Here is a 17447-nt window from a genome sequence, read left to right as displayed (position 1 = left end):
GGCAGTCAGCACAGAGCCCGACGCAGGGCTCGAACCCACGAACCGCGAGATCATGACCTAAGCGAAAGTCGGACGCTTAACCGACTAAGCCACCCAGGCGCCCCCAGCTAAATATTTAAAACAATTAATCACAAAGAGAAACAAACTTATAGATAAGAATGTGCTAATAGCTGGGGACTTTAATATTCCGCTGACAGCAATGGATAGATCAACCAGACAGAAAATCACTAAAGAAACAATGGACTTGAATGACACAATGTACCAGATGGATCTGAAAGATATACTTAGAATTCTGCATCCTAAGGCCAAGGAATTCACTTTCTTCTCAAGTGTGCATGGCACATTCTCCAAGACAGATCACATACTGGGACATAAAGCAGCCCTCAATAAATATAAAAGAATTGAGACCATACCATGCACACTTTCAGATCATAATGCTTTGAAACTTGAAATCAATCACAGGAAGAAGTCTGGAAAACCTCCAAAAACATGGAGGTTAAAGAACACCCTACTGTAGAATGAATGGGCCCATCAGGCAATTAGAGAGGAAATTAAAAAATATATGGAAACAAATGAAAATGAAAATACAGCTATCCAAACTCTATGGGATGCGACAAAGGCAGTCCTAAGAGGAAAGTACATTGCACTCCAGGCCTATTTCAAGAAAGTAGAAAAAGCACAAGTCCAAAATCTTACAGCTCACCTAAAGGAACTAGAGGTAGAGCAACATGAATGCCCCAAACGCAGCAGAAGAAGAGAAATGTAAAAATCAGAGCAGAAATAAAAAAACATAGAGACCAAAGAAACAATTGAACAGATCAATGAAACCAAGAGTTGGTTTTTTGAAAAAATAAATAGACAAACCTCTAGCCAGGCTTCTCAAAATGAAAAGAGAGAGCACCCAAATAGACAAAATCATGAATGAAAATGGACTGATTACAACCAACCCCTCAGAAATACAAGCAATTATCAGGGAATAGTATGAAAAATTATATGCCAACAAATGGGACAACTTAGAAGGAATGGACAAATTCCTAAACATACACTCACTACCAAAATTCACAAGGGAAGAGATAGAAAATCTGAACAGACCCATAACTAGGGAAGAAATCGAATCAGTGATCAAAAATCTCCCAACAAATAAGAGTCCTGGACCTGATGGCTTCCCTGTGGAATTCTACATAGGAGCACATGTACCCCAATGTTCATAGCAGCACTCTCAGCATTAGCTAAAACATGGAAAGTGCCTCAGTGTCCATCAACGGACGAATGGATCAAGAAGATGTGGTTTATCTATACCATGGAATACTACATGGCAATGAGAAAGAATGCAATCTGGCCATGTGTAGCAACGTGGATGGACCTTGAGGGTGTTATGCTGAGCGAAATAGGCAGAGAAGGACAAATATCATATGTCTGCACCTATAGGAGGATTAGGAAGAACTTAATGGAGGACCATGGGGGAGAAGAAGGGGAAAATAGTGGGGGAAAGGGAGAAAGGCAAACCATGAGAGACTCTTGAATGCTGAGAACAAACTGAGGACTGATGGGTGGGGGGGGCAGGGGGGAGATGTGCATGGAGGAGGGCACTTGTGGGGATGAGCACTGGGTGTTATATGGAAACCAACTTGACAATAAACTATTTGTAAATAAATAAGTAAATAAAATGCACTAACTTACAAACGAGAAAAAAAGAAGATATGATCCTTTCAATAGATGCAGAAAAAGCATTTGACAAATTATAGCATCTTTCTTGATAAAAATCCTCAAGAATAAGGATTAAAGGAACATTCCTTAACATCATAAAAGCCATATATGAAAGATCACATCTAATATCATTCACAATGGGGAAAAACTGAGAACTTTTAACCCTAAGATCAGGAACATGACAGGCATCTCCTCTCTCACCATTATGTTGTTCAATATAGTACTGGAAGTCGTAGCTTCAGCAAGCAGAGAACAGAAATAAGTAAAAGGAATCCAAATTAGCAAGGAGGAAGTCAAACTTTCACTCTTCACAGATGACATGATACTCTACATGGAAAGCCTGAAATATTACACCAAAAAACTGCTAGAGCTGATACATGAATTCAGCAAGGTTGCAGGATATAAAATCAATGTATAGAAATAGGTTACATTTCTATATACCAACAATGAGGAAGCAGAAAGAGATATCAAGGAATTTTTCCCATTTACAATTGCACGAAAGACCATAAGATACCTAGGAATATACCTAATCAAAGAGGCTAAAGATCTGTTTGCTGAAAACTATAGAAAGCTTATGAAAGAAATTGAAGAAGATACAAAGAAATGGAAAAAACATTCTATGCTAATGGACTGGAAGAATAAATATTGTTAAAATATTGATACTACCCAAAGTAATCAGCAAATTCAATGCAATCCCTATCAAAATAATATCAGCTTTCTTCACAGAGGTAGAACAAACAATCCTAAAATTTGAATGGAACCAGAAAAGGCACCGAGTAGCCAAATAATCTTGAAAAAGAAAACCAAAGCTGGAGGCATCATAATTCCAGATTTTAAGTTGTATTAGAAAGGTGTAATCATCATGACAGTATGGTATTGGTACAAAAACAGACACATAGATCAATGGAATAGAACTGAGAACAAAGAAATGGGCCCAAAAACATATGACAAGTTATCTTCAACAATGCAGGAAAGTGTATCCAATGGGGGGGAAAGACAGTCTCTTCCAGCAAATGGTGGGAAAACTGGACAACAACATGCAGAAGAATGATCTTGGACTACTTTCTTATATCATAGATGAAAATAAATTAAAAATGGATGAAAGACCTAACTAAATGTGAGTGAGGAAACCTTCAACCCCCTACAGGAGAACACAGGCAACAATCTCTTTGACCTCAGCTGCATCAACTTCTTACCTGGTGTGTCTCTGAAGGCAAGGGAAATAAAAGCAAAATGAACTATAGGGACTTCATCACGATAAAAAGCTTCTACACAGCAAAGGAAACAATCATCAAAACTAAAAGGCATAAATTAATGTCAGTAAACAGCATAGTGACAACACTAGCTGCCTATACTGCTTACAACAAGCCTTGCCCTACTGCACTCTGATGCTACTTCTTTTCTCGGCAAGTGTGCCTGAAAACCAGCAAAGTGGGCCTCTCTCCCAGAAGATGAGCATAAACTCCCTGAAGCACCATGTCTACTGACCATAGAGTTCTGCAAAAATTTCAACTCTAGTGGAAATAGCATCAGGTCTCATTTAACAAGGAGAACAGAACACACCTAATTAAAATTTGCCATACTCTGCCTAAGATCCAAACACTCCACACTGTGGCAAGGAGAAACTCTGCACACAACTGACTGGAAGGATAGAGTAAACAAAATACAGCAGCAGATTGCATGCAACACACACCTGAGACACTTCCTGAAGTGCCATACCCTGGATATTATAAGATCTCTTCTTCATGAAGCCATTACTCTCAGGAGCAGAAAACAAAGCATGCTTTTCTAACACAGAAGATAGAGACCTAGACAAAATGCAAGATGGAGGAATTCATCCCAAGAAAAGAACAAGAAAAGTTCATGGCCAACGGTCTAATTGAAACAAATATAATATGCCTGATCTTCTTGAGAAAAGTATAGGAGACACCAGGGATACACTTACTTCAGAGATAAAAGAGCTTAAAACCAATCAGGCTGGAATGAAAAATGCAATAATCAACATTGGAAATTGACTGGATATAATGACCACAGTATGGAAGAAGCAGAGAAATGATAAGTGATACAGAAGATAGAATGCTAGACAATAATGAAGCTGAACAAAAGAGAGAAAGAAAAATCATGGATCACTCTAGTAGACTTAGGGGACTCAGTGACTCCATGAAAGGTAGTAACATTCTAATCATAGGAGTCCTAGAAGAGGAAGAGAAAGAAAAGGAAGCAAAAGATTTATTTGAAGAATTTGTAGCTGAAAACTTCACTTATTTGGGGAAGGAAATCGATAACCAAATCAAGGAGTCACAGACAACACCTATCAAAATCAACAATAGCAGATCAATACCAACAGATATTGTAGTTAGATTTGCAAAATACAGAGATAAAGGAGAAATTTTAAAAGGTGCAAGACAAAACTCTCTTACATACTATGGATATACAGTAAGACTGTCATTCAGAATAGGATAGTTTCCCGGACAAACAAACACTGAAGGAGCTCGTGACCACTAAACCAATCCTGGAAGAAATATTAAAGGGGACCTCTTGGGTGGAACAGAAAGATGAAAAGCAACAAACATTACAAAGTAACAGAGAAAATTTCCAGAGACAATGACAAAAGAATGAAATGACATTAAATTCATCTCTATCAAAGATTACGGTGAATGTAAATAGACTAAATGCTCTAATCAAAAAATATAGGGTGACAGAATGGATACAAAAAACAAGACCCCTCAAGGGGCGCCTGGATGGCTCAGTTGGTTAAGTGTCCGACTTTGGCTCAGGTCAGGATCTCAGAGTTTGTGGGTTCATGCCCCATGTCAGGATCTGTGTTGACAGCTTGGAGCCTGGAGCCTGCTTCATATTCTGTATCTCCCTCTCTCTCTGCCCCTCCTCCACTGACTCTCTCTCTCTCTCTCTCTCTCTCAAAAATAAATAAACATTAAAAGATTTAAAAAAGAAAAAAAAACCAAAAAAACAAGACCCCCTCTATATGCTGCCTATAGGATATTCATTTTAGACCTTAAGACACCTGCAGGTTGAAAGTGAGAGAATAGAGAAACATTTACCATGCAAATGGATTTCAAAAGAAAGCTGAATTAGCAATACTTATATCAGACAAACTAGATTTATTTACTTATTTTCATTTTTTTTACAAATAGTTTATTGTCAAATTAGTTTCCACATAACACCCAGTGCCCGTCCCCACGAGTGCCCTCCTCCATGCCCATCCCCCCTCCCCCCTACATCCATCAGTTCTCAGTTTTTGTCAGCCTTTGAGAGTCTCTCATGGTTTGCCTCTCTCCCTTTCCCCCACCATTTCCCCCCTTCTTCTCCCCCTTGTTCCTCTGTCAAGTTCCTCCTAATCCTCCTATACGTGCAAACATATGATATTTGTCCTTCTCTGCTTGACTTATTTCGCTCAACATAACACCCTCAAGGTCCATCCACGTTGCTACACATGGCCAGATTTCATTCTTTCTCATTGCCATGTAGTATTCCATCGTATAGATAAACCACATCTTCTTGATGCACTCATCTGTTGATGGACACTTAGGCTCTTTCTATGTTTTAGCTATTGTTGATAGTGCTGCTATGAACATTGGGGTACATGTGCTCCTATGCATCAGCATTTCTATATCCCTTGGGTAAATTCCTAGCAGTGCTATTGCTGGGTCATAGGGGAGTTCTATTGTTAGTTTCCTTAGGAACCTCCACACTGCTTTCCAGAGGGGCTGTACGAGTTAACATTCCCACCAACAGTGTAGGAGGGTGCCCGTTTCTCCACATCCTCGCCAGCATCTAGAGTTCTCTGATTTGCTCATTTTAGCCACTCTGACTGGCGTGAGGTGGTCTCTCAGTGTGGTTTTGATGTGTATTTCCCTGATGAGGAGGGATGCTGAGCATCGTTTCATGTGTCTGTTGGCCATCTGGATGTCTTCTTTGGAGAAGTGTCTGTTCATATCTTCTGCCCATTTCTTCCCTGGGTTGTTTGTTTTTCGGGTGTGGAGTTTGGGGAGTTCCTTATAGATTCTGGATATTAACCCTTTATCTGATATGTCATTTGCAACTATCTTTTCCCATTCCTTTGGTTGCCTATTAGTTTTGTGGGTTGTTTCCTTTGCTGTGCAGAAGCTTTTGATCTTGATGAGGTCCCAATCGTTTATTTTTGCTCTTGAATCCCTTGCTTTTGGGGATGTGTCAAGTAAGAAGTTGCTGCGGTGGAGGTCAAGGAGGTTGTTTCCTGCATTCTCCTCTAGGGTGTTGATGGTTTCCTGTCTCACGTTCAGGTCCTTTATCCATTTTGAGTTTATTTTTGTGCATGGTGTGAGAAAATGATCTAGTTTCATTCTTCTGCATGTTGCTGTCCAGTTCTCCCAGCACCATCTGTTAAAAAGGCTGTCTTTTTTCCACTGGATATTCTTTCCTGCTTTGTCAAAGATTAGTTGGCTGTATACTTTTGGGTCCACTTCTGAGTTCTCAATTCTGTTCCATTGGTCTATGTGTCTGTTTTTGCAGCACCCCATTTACGTTAATGGACAGATCATCTAAGCCAAAACCCAACATGGAAACAATGGCTTTGATGACACATTGGAAAAGATGGACTTAATAGGTATATTCAAAATATTTCTTCCTAAAGCAGCAGAATACACATTCTTCAAGTGCATATGGTACATTCTCCGGAAAAGATCACATACTAAGTCACAAATCAGGCCTGAACAAGTATAAAAAGACTGAGACCATACCATTCATCTTTATGAATCACAACACTGTGAAACTTGAAGTCAACCACAAGAAAAACTTTGGAAAGACCATAAATACATCAAGGTTAAAGAACATTCTACTAAAGAATGAATGGGTCAACCAGGAAATCAAAGAGGAAATATAAAAATACATGGAAACAAATAAAAATGAAAACATGAAGCTGCAAAACATTTGGGATTCAGCAAAAGCAGTCCTAAGTGGGAGTTTATAGCGATACAGACCTACCTCAAGAAGCAAGAATCATCTCTAAGAACATAAAGAAGCTAGATAAAGAACAACAAATGAAGCCTAAGCCCACCAAAAGAAGGTAAATAATGAGGATGAGAGAAGAAATAAAGTATTTAGAAACAAACAAACAAACAAACAAACAAAAAACCCCAGTAGACTTGATCAATGAAAGCAGGAACTGGTTCATTGAAAAAATTTGTAAAATTGATACCCCCCTAGCCAGACTTAGGACATAAAAAAGAGAAAGGACTCAAATAAATAAAATCGCAAATGTGAGAGGAGAAAGCAACCAACAACACAGAAATACAAACAATTATAAGAGAATATTATGAAAAACTATATGCCAACACATTTGGCAATCTGCAAGCAATGGATGAATTCCTAGAAATATATAAACTACCAAAACTGAAACAGTAAGAAATAGAAAACTTGAACAGACTGATAAGTAGTGAGGAAATAGAATCAGTAATCAAAACTCTCCCTATGAACAAAAGTCATGGGCCAGATGGCTTCAGAGGGGAATTCTACCAAACCATTAAAGAAGAGTGAATAAATATTTTTCTGAAACTTTCCAAAAGATAGAAATAGAAGGAAAACTTCCAAATTCATTTTATGAGGCCAGAATTACCCTGATTCCAAAACCAGGCAAAGATTCCACTAAAAAAAAGAACTTCAGTCTGTATCTCTAATAAACATGGGTGTAAAAATTGTCAGTAAAACACTAGCAAATCAAATTCAACTGTACAGTAATAGAAACATTGCCACTAATAGTTATATATAAAATATAATTATTTTATATTTCAGAATAAAAGATCTGTATTCTGAAACACTGATGAAAGAAATCAAAGATGACACAAAGTAATGGAAAGACATTCCATGCTCATGGATTCGAAGAACAAATACTGTTGTTGTTTTTTTAAATTTTAAATGTTTATTCATTTATTTTGAGAGAGTGAGAGTGTGTGTGTGCACACATGAGAGGAGAAGGGGCAGAGATAGAGGGAGAGAGAAGCTCAAGCAGGCTCTGTGCTGTGATCACAGAACCCTGCATGGGGCTCTATCTCATGAACCTTGTGATCATGGCCTGAGCCGAAATTAAGAGTCAGATGCTTAACTGACTGAGCCACTCACGTGCCCCAGAAGAACAAATATCATTAACATGCCTATACTATCAAAAGCAATCTACACATTGAATGCAATCCCTTTCAAAATACCAGCAGCAATTTTCAGGGAGCTAGAACAAACAATCCTGAAATTTGTATGGAACCACAAAAGACTGAGAATAGCCAAAGCAATCTTGAAAAAAGAAAGGCAAAGGTGGAGGCATCACAATTCAACATTTAAAGTTACTTTTAAAGCTGTTGCTATCCAAACAGTATGGTACTGCCACGAAATAGATGCATATATCAATGGGATAGAATAGAAAACCCAGAAATGGACTACAACCATATGGTCAACCATCTTCGACAAAGCAGGAAAGAATATCCAACAGAAAAAAGGCAGTCTCTTAAATGTTGTTGAGAAAACTGGAGAGTGACATGCAAAGCAATGAAATTGGATCACTTTCTTACACCACACACAAATATAAAGTCAAAATAGATGAGAGACCTAAATTTTGAGACAGGAAACCATCAAAATCCTAGAGGAGAACACAGGCAGTAACCTCTTTGACTTCAGCCATATCAACTTCTTACTAGAAATGTCTCCTGAAGAAGTGAAACAAAAGCAAAAATAAAGTATTGGGACTACATCAAGATAAAAAGCCTCTCTTCCCAGCAAAGGAAACAATCAACAAAACTAAAAGGCTGCCTTTAGAATGGGAAAAGATATTTGCAAATGACATAGCTGATAAAGAGTTAGCAAACAAATTCAACCACAAGAACTTATAAAGATCTTATCAAACTCAATAACTAAAATACAAATAATTAAGTTAAAAAATGGGCAGAAGACATGAATAGATATTTTCCAAAGAAGACATACAAATGGCTAATAGACACATGAAAAGATGCTCAACATCACTCATCATCAGGGAAATACAAATCAAAACCACAATAAGATACTACCTCACACCTATTAGAAGGGCTACAATTAACAACATAGGAAAGAAGAGATGTTGGTGAGGATGTGGAGAAAGTGGAACCCTCTTACATTGTTGGTGGGAATACAAACTGACAGAGCCAGTCTGGAAAACAGTACTGAGGTTCCTCAGAAAGTTAAAAACAGAACTACGCTATGATCCAGCAGTTACACCACTGGGTATTTACCCAAAGGTATAATTACAGAAATACTGATTCGATGGGATACATCACATTGATGTTTATAGCAGCATTATCAACCATAGCCAAAGTATGGAAAAAGCCCCAATATCCATGTATTGATGAATGCATAAAGAAGTTATGGTTCTTTATACAATGGAATATTAGTTAGCCATAACAAAAGAATGAAATCTTGCCATTTGCAGTGAAGTGGATGGAGCTAAAGAGTATTATCCTAAGCTAAATCAGAGTAAGACATATAACATATGATTTCACTCATATGTGGAATTTAAGAAACCAAACAGATGGACATAGGAACAAAAAAAGAGGCAAAGCATAAAAGAGACTCTTGACTATAGAGAACAAACAGAGTTCCTGGAGGGGAGCTGGACTGGAGGATGGGTTAAATGAATGATGGGTATTAAGGAAAGCAGTTGTGTAATGAGTGCGGGGTATTGTATTTAAATGATGAATCACTGAATTCTACTCCTGAAACTAATACTACACTGTATGTTAACTAACTAGAATTTAAATAAATTCTTAGAAGAAAAAAAAATGAAGGAGGGATAAAGACTTTCCAAACAAAAACTGAGGAAGTTCATCACCATTAGACTTGCCCTTTAAGAAATGCTGAAAGGAGGGATGCCTGAGTGGCTCAGTCTGTTGAGGCTCAGGTATGATCTCAGATCATGAGTTTGAGCCCCCCATCGGGCTCACTGTTGTCAGCACAGAGCCTGCTTTGGGTCCTCTGTCCCCATCTCTCTCTGCCTTTCCCCCACTCGTGTCTTCAATCTCTCTCTCTCTCTCTCTCTCTCTCTCAAAATAAATATATTAAAAAAAAGAAATGCTGAAGGGAGTTCTTCATGGTGAAACAAAGGGACACTAAACAGTAACACAATAATCTAAGAAAATATGAAACTCATTGGTAAAGGTATTTATATAGAAATGTAGAACACTGCATTACTATAATGGTGGTGAGTAAATTAATTTAAATTCAAATATAAAAGTTAAATGAAAATTATTATATGGGCACCTGTCTTGCCCTGTTGGTAGAGCATGTGACTCTTGATTTCAAGGTCATAAGGTCAAGCCCCATGTTGGGCTTAGAGCTTATTTAAAAAAAGAGAAAATTATTACAAAGAACTATAACTAAAAAATGTTTAAAGATACATAATAGGAACAAATGTAAATTGTGACAAGAATAACTTAAGTGGGGTAGAAGTTAAAGTAGTTTTTGTATGTGATTGAACTTCAGCTATCAACTTAAATTATACTGTTATAAAATATCTTATATAAGTCTCAAGGTAACTACAAAAAAAAATACCTTTAGAATTTACACACACAAAAAAACAGAAAAGAATCAAAGCGTACAATACCAAAAAAATCAACAAAATACAAGGCACCTCAGTTATTAATATTTCATTTTAACAGGTTCTAGTTCATACAATTAAAAAAACTTTTTAACATTTATTCATTTTTGAGAGTGAGAGAGACAGAGCATGAGGGGAGGAGGGGCAGAGAGAGAGAGAGACACAGAATCAGAAGCAGGCTCCAGGCTCTGAGCTGTCAGCACAGAGCCTGACACGGGGCTTGAACTCATGGACTCTGAGATCATGACCTGAGCTGAAGTCAGACGCTTAACCGACTGAGCCACCCAGATGCCCCTATTTTATACCTCTTTATACCTTTCTTAGAATAGGTATAATCTGTTATAAAAGATCTACCTGTCCTACCCTATACACCCTACCAGAAATGGTTTAAGATCTATAGGAGGGGCTTCTTTTTTTGAGGAAATATTAAAACACCGATTAATGTAACATTAAGGAATGTAAAGTCCCTTGCATAAAGAGAGAGGAAAATTAAAACACCTTTAGTTCTTTTGTGTGTGTGTGTATTTTAATATAGTTTATTGTCAAGTTGGTTTCTATGTAACACCCAGTGCTCATCCCAACAGGTGCCCTCCTCCATGCCCATCACTCATTTTCCCCTCTCCCCCACCCCCATCAACCCTTAGTTTGTTCTCAGTATTTCAGAGTCTCTTAGGGTTTGTCTCCCTCCCTCTCCTTAACTATTTTTCCCCTTCCCCTCCCCTATGGCCCTCTGTTAAGCTTCTCCTGATCCACATATGAGTGAAAACATATGGTATCTGTCCTAATCTGCCTAACTCATTTCACTTAGCATTATACTCTCGAGTTCCACATTGCTACAAGTGGCCAGATTTCATTCTTTCTGATTGTCATGTAGTATTCCATTTCCATAGAAACCACACCTTCTTGATCCATTCAGTTGATGTCAGTTGATGGACATTTAGGCTCTTTCCATGATTTGGTTATTGTTGAGAGTGCTGCTATGAACATTGGGGTACATGTGCCCCTATGCATCAGCACTCCAGGAGGGGCTTTGCACTTACAAGTAAACTAACTTCAAAAGGCGGGAAATATGTATTTCAAAAGGGATTCAAATATTTTGAAAGCAGAAGGAGTAAATGATAAAAAATGTAAGGTATACATTTGAAAAGATCAAGATAGACATGATGAGATCATTGGGAGCCATAGAATCAAGGGATACATCTGAAAGGTGTACTTTCAGGCTACTCATTTGGAAAGAAAAGTGAATCACGGTACTGTCTGATATGTCAGGTTACTTAACGTCATTACATCTGTTTTGCAATCTGTAAAATGGGGATAACACATACAGCCTACCTCCTAAGGTTGTTGAAAGACTTAAATGAGATAACTAAAGCATAGTGCAAAGAAAATAGAGTTATATTAATATGAATTCTATTTTGCCTTCTCCCAACTCTACTATTGTATGATGTTGTTGTGCCCGAATCACGAGTCCCCAGTGACCTCAGAAGCCAATACCGATGCAAGAACAAAAGGGTCTTTATTACAAGCTCGAGCAGGGTCTCACCCGCCTACTGACACAGCAGCAGCAGCAGAGGGGAGCCCCAAACAATAGCGAGCAGGGTTTTTAAGGGGTAAGGGATGGGGATGTTACAGTACATATGTTGTACACCAGTCACATTTGTATAACACCCTGGCAACAGCTTCGACCATTCAGTACCTGTGAGGTGTCCGTTACTTTTGGCGGAGCCCCAATCATGGCCTTCTGAGACTCCTTTGAAAATGACCAATTATGAGGTGAGTTAGGCACGGGGGAGCAGCCCTTGCCTCAGCCCGCAGGAATGTTATTAACCTCCTCTCATTGGCTAATTGGGGAGGGGTTTCAGCCTTGAACAATCTGCAGGTTTTTGTTTTTGTTTTTTTTTAGACTGCTGCTATGTGCAGCCCGAGGTTGCTTTTAATGGGGGTCTTAATTTTAAAATGGCATTATTTAGGCTCTTCAATGTAACTCTAAATTAGGTTCCTAAATCTCAGTTTCCAGTAAAACAGGAATCATAATACTGAGCTTAACCACTCCACGATGTTGAATAAGATAGCCTATATGTAAGCACTTTCCAAAGGCACTATTTAGACACATGTGAAGGATTTCTATTGATATAAGCAATTGGTTTGTTGCTTCCTATAATTTCAGGAATTATATCAAGTTTAGAGCTCAAAACCTAAAATAAAGTTTATAATCATCTCAATTACTACAGGAAAATTTTCCACCTTTTGCTTTATCTGGTTTTGTAACTCCATAAAAATGTGAGAAAAAGAGCTAAATTCAAGCTTGTCAATCCTGCTATTAGTATCTTTGGTGTAGGTCTCTATGTTACTTAATATTGTCCTTTGGTTTCCATGACCTCTGTGACCATGGAGAATTTCAAGATCTTCACATTTTTCTTTGTATCTGTTTTAGCACCTAGCAATGTGCCTGGCAAATAGTAATGGCTCAACTAGTATTCGTTAACTGAATGAACGATTTCATAGTTCTACAGGTGTGTGTAAAGAAGGCTGGAATTGAAGTCAAAAGACTGGGATTTCTGTCTTGGCTCTGCTTTTTTTTGGATATGTGACCCTGGAAAAGCCACTTCAGGAAAGAGAATCACACAGATATTATCTATAAATGAGGACTGGTAATCCTTAAGTTTTTTTCCTTAAAAATTAAATGAAAGAATGTATAGAAGTTCTTTGTAAATTACATACCATCAAGTTTTAGGTGTTATGATTAAGCACTAGTGAATTGTACTTTTAATAGCATCTTAAATAACTAGATACATAGATTTACTAATGATTATTGGTTAATACAGGTAAGCATATATATGGATATTTCCTATAAGAGTGAAACACAAGACACACTGGCAATTGTAATGTTTTAATTCCTATTCTGTGGCATTTGGCCTGATGAGATACTAGACAAATATGACTACAGTGCAGTTTTGGTCCTGGAAGATCTCACAATACCATTTTAAATTCATTATTGCATTTAAATTACTGATAATGAAACAATAGTACTGCAGTGTTTTCCTTTAGAGCATCCGTTGGTAAAGTAGCTAGATTCGACTTTGAAGCACAGAGATCCTTTGAACCGCATTCTGTTCTAGGTGCAAAAATGCACAAGCTTTCAAAAGTGAGTGGGATTATAATTTTAGGCTGCAATTCTTAAATGCAGAGAAAACAGGAGTGAAAGTAGGGAGAAAAATACCATTAATACCAATACTGAAACAACAAACAAAAAATTAAAAACTGAGAGCCAGATCAAGGCTCAAGTCCCACCAAAGTCCTGGATAATCCTGTTGTCTGTTACTCATGTTACTCTGTGTCTCTCATGTGTTGCTTATGTTCCCCTGTGGAACAGGAGGTTTTAAGAATTGTTTTTTTGGAAGGCAAAATGGAGTTATAGAATGTCAAAATTGTAAGAACATCTAGGGGTCAAATAGCTAATGATTCTCACTTATAGATGGGGAAAGGCAGTCTAGAGAGGGAAAGGGACTTGTTAAACGCTGCTCAATAATTTTTTAGCAGAATTAGCGGGTTTCCGATTTTCATGTTAGAACCCTTTAAAAGGGGAATCGGTAAATCACTTTCTCACAGAGTGCCATTTAAAAAAAAATCATAATTAATGGGTTACTTGTGTTTTTTTTAATAGTTTATTGTCAAGTTGGTTTCCACATAACACCCAGTGCTCATCCCCACAAGTGCCCTCCTCCATGCCCATCTCCCCCCTGCCTCCCCACACCCATCAGTCCTCAGTTTGTTCTCAGCATTCAAGAGTCTCTCATGGTTTGCCTCTCTCCCTTTCCCCCAAAATTTCCCCCATTCTTCTCCCCCATGGTCCTCCGTTAAGTTCCTCCTAATCCTCCTATACGTGCAAACATATGATATTTGTCCTTCTCTGCCTGACTTATTTTGCTCAGCATAACACCCTCAAGGTCCATCCATGTTGCTACACATGGCCAGATTTCATTCTTTCTCATTGCCATGTAGTATTTCATCGTATACATAAACCACATCTTCTATATCCATTCATCTGTTGATGGACACTTAGGGTCTTTCCATGTTTTGGCTATTGTTGAGAGTGCTGCTATGAACATTGGGGTACATGTGCTCCTATGCCTCAGCATTTCTATATCCCTTGGGTAAATTCCTAGCAGTGCTATTGTTGGGTCATAGGGGAGTTCTAGTGTTAATTTTTTGAGGAACCTCCACACTGTTTTCCTGAGGAGCTGCACCAGTTTACATTCCCACCAACAGTGTAGGAGGGTGCCCGTTTCTCCACATCCTCGCCAGCATCTAGAGTTCTCTGATGTGCTCATTTTAGCCACTCTGACTGGCGTGAGGTGGTATCTCAGTGTGGTTTTGATGTGTATTTCCCTGATGAGGAGGGATGCTGAGCATCGTTTCATGTGTCTGTTGGCCATCTGGATGTCCTCTTTGGAGAAGTGTCTGTTCATATCTTCTGCCCATTTCTTCCCTGGGTTGTTTGTTTTTCGGGTGTGGAGTTTGGGGAGTTCCTTATAGATTTTGGATATTAATTAACCCTTTATCTGATATGTCATTTGCAACTATCTTTCCCCATTCCGTCGGTTGCCTATTAGTTTTATGGATTGTTTCCTTTGCCATGCAGGAGCTTTTCATCTTGATGAGGTAATGGGTTACTTGTTAAAAACAAACATTCTTTGATCCCATCTCAGAATCCCAACTCAATCAGAATCTCAAAGGCCATGAGAACCCGCATTTTAACAGGTATTACATCTGTTCTAATACACACTGGTGTTGAAAAGTACTGCTCTAGACATTGTTTCTCAAAAGAATAAAAAAAGTCTTTGCAAGTACTTTAAAGATGCTAAATGGTCTTGGATCTGAAATGCTGTCAGGATCCCCATGGTAACTAAGCAGTGTAGGTCCCAAGGAATAAAGATAAGGAACACTCTTGTGGTGCAGCACACTTAGGAAGCTGCAGTTTGTAGAACAGTCTAGTAGAGGGCAGGCTCTTCAGCAGCTTGCTAGGCATTTTTTTTACTTCCCCTTTTGGTTACACAGACAAGCTAACTGATGATGCAGTTACTGAAGTATATAATCTCTCTGCCAAGACACAAAGTCTAAAATCATGGGCCTTATATACGTAGTCATTTTATTACCCATCCCTACTTTTTTCTGGCTCTCCCACTCACCCAGTTATGCATGCAAAATACCTAAGGACTCCGGTAGACCCTGCAAGCAAACATCCCTATCATACCGTTTGCCTGGCTAAGGTCTGGGGACCCTTGCAGCTAGGGGACTCAAAGTGTACGCTGAAGAGTGACAGGGAGAGAAGCCAATAGTGTTTCGGCAGACCTTACGTCCGGTATGGGCGGGGCAGGGACGTAGCGCACCGAAGGGAACCTACGGAGGCCTAGGGGTGAGAGGGCAGGCTGGGGTTAGGCGTTTGAAAGTGTCTCAGGCGAACAGAGGAGCAAGTGAGCATCGGCCCCTTCTTCCTGCTCTCCTTTGTCCTTAGGGGTCGGTAGCTGTCGGCCCAGGGCCTGGTATATGGCCATGGACTTACGAGGTTCAGACTCCGTGCCGGGTCAAAACCATCAGGTAAACTCTGTCTTTACCCCGAGCTCCGAGCCGGTGCGACCTGGCGGCTGGATCTCAGATCAAGCCGGGGGAAACCTCGCCTCCGAGGCCAAGCCGACTCTTGTCACAGGGCAAGCTCATTCTAGCAAACCCGGTCAGCCGGACCCCCAGGCATGCGGCGCGGCGAGCCTCAACTCCGAGAGCAAAGGTGGCAGTGGCAACTGTGACGCACCAGCCGGCAAATCCCTCCTAGGGTACTACGAACTCTCCCAGCAGATCGGGACGCAGCTTAAACTGCTGCCGATGAATGATCAGATCCGGGAGCTGCAGACCATCATCCGGGACAAGTGAGCCGAGATTTGTTTTTTCTTGCTTTTCCCAGAAGGGGAAAGGAAAGTGGAAGGTCTCTCCAGGCAAGGGAGGAGGAGACAGGGATTGGAATTAAAAGGGCTAAGGAGTAATGTTTTTGGCCCTCGGAAACTCCTGTGTGATTAGTGCCGGCAGGGTGTCACGTGATTCGGGCCTCCAGCAGTCTTTCCTAGTCCTCGGGTTTAACAGCAGTTTGTATAGGGAGGAATCCTTTTAAATAGCCTCTGGTTTCCCCTTTGTCTCTTCTGAGCAAATACTAATCCTTAACCATTCCTGGCTGGTAAACGTGCCAATGCTATCTGTCTAGTGCTGGCCTATAACCCAGAAATGGTTGTGACCCAAGTTTATGCTCTACAACAAATCACCTTAGGCGCACAAATATAAATAAAGCAATTTTTTCTTCTTCTTCTTCTTCTTCTTCTTCTTCTTCTTCTTCTTCTTCTTCTTCTTCCTCTTCCTCTTCTTCTTCCTTTTCTTCTTCTTCTTTAAATAAAGCAATTTCAAGGAAATTCCGTTGTGCTCAACAAGTTCTCTGACCGTTTACTGTTTGCTACCTCAAATTATGTCATTTTGTCTAAGGTCTTTTAGTCTTGGAGTTTAGGTTTTGTTGGTCCCGTGGAAGTTTATCATTCAACTCTTATCAGGATTGATTTTTGTAAAGTTACAGAACCTCAAGTGTTTCCTGTGTAGTTAATGGAGCAAAGGGAACCTAAAGGAATCTTTGGCGCCCCCTCCTAATCCCACAAATCAAGATAGCAAAAAAAATTAATGTTAAAATGCTATGTTAAAGAGATCTCAAAACTCATGTTGTAGATGGGGGTTTTCAAGGGAAGTATGTACCATGATGAACTACAGTTGGTTTCTATATTGGCCGCACTTTAAATGAATAGCTACTGCATGTCAAAGCATTCATTTGTCAGTGAGTGCTTTGAATTTTAAAAATGGCTACTGAGTCAAGACACCATTCTCCAAATCAGATTGTAGTAACTTTTTCTTCATTCTGTTGTTGGTAGGCTCCCAATTTGTTTCCCTGTCTTCAGTTTTTCTGTCTTCCACATACTTCCACACATTACTGAACAATCTTATCATTCAACTCTTATCAGGATTGATTTTTGAAAAGTTATGATTAGGTAACTGCTGTAAACAGCAGCCTTCCTTGGCTATTTAGAGTCTGTCAAATAAA

The 17447-nt window shown here is 39.3% G+C and overlaps 1 protein-coding gene across 1 annotated transcript; it reads left to right on the top strand.

The window, feature by feature from the left end:
• Positions 1 to 15739: 15739 nt before the first annotated feature.
• Positions 15740 to 16246, top strand: LOC120226489 (uracil phosphoribosyltransferase homolog). The gene has a single exon (XM_039224682.1). It carries the CDS (start codon positions 15866 to 15868, stop codon positions 16244 to 16246), a length of 381 nt encoding a protein of 126 aa, XP_039080613.1. The 5' UTR covers positions 15740 to 15865.
• Positions 16247 to 17447: the final 1201 nt, after the last annotated feature.

Source organism: Hyaena hyaena, unplaced genomic scaffold, assembly GCF_003009895.1.
Source record: "Hyaena hyaena isolate Hyena2069 unplaced genomic scaffold, ASM300989v1 scaffold_1712, whole genome shotgun sequence".
Lineage (NCBI taxonomy): Eukaryota > Metazoa > Chordata > Mammalia > Carnivora > Hyaenidae > Hyaena > Hyaena hyaena.
The sequence above is the reverse complement of the archived record's forward strand: the minus strand, read 5'-3'. Positions and strand labels throughout refer to the sequence as shown.

Excerpts from the sequence above, each read along its gene's own strand:
- LOC120226489 (XM_039224682.1), top strand. The coding sequence starts at position 15,866 with ATGGCCATGGACTTACGAGGTTCAGACTCCGTGCCGGGTCAAAACCAT.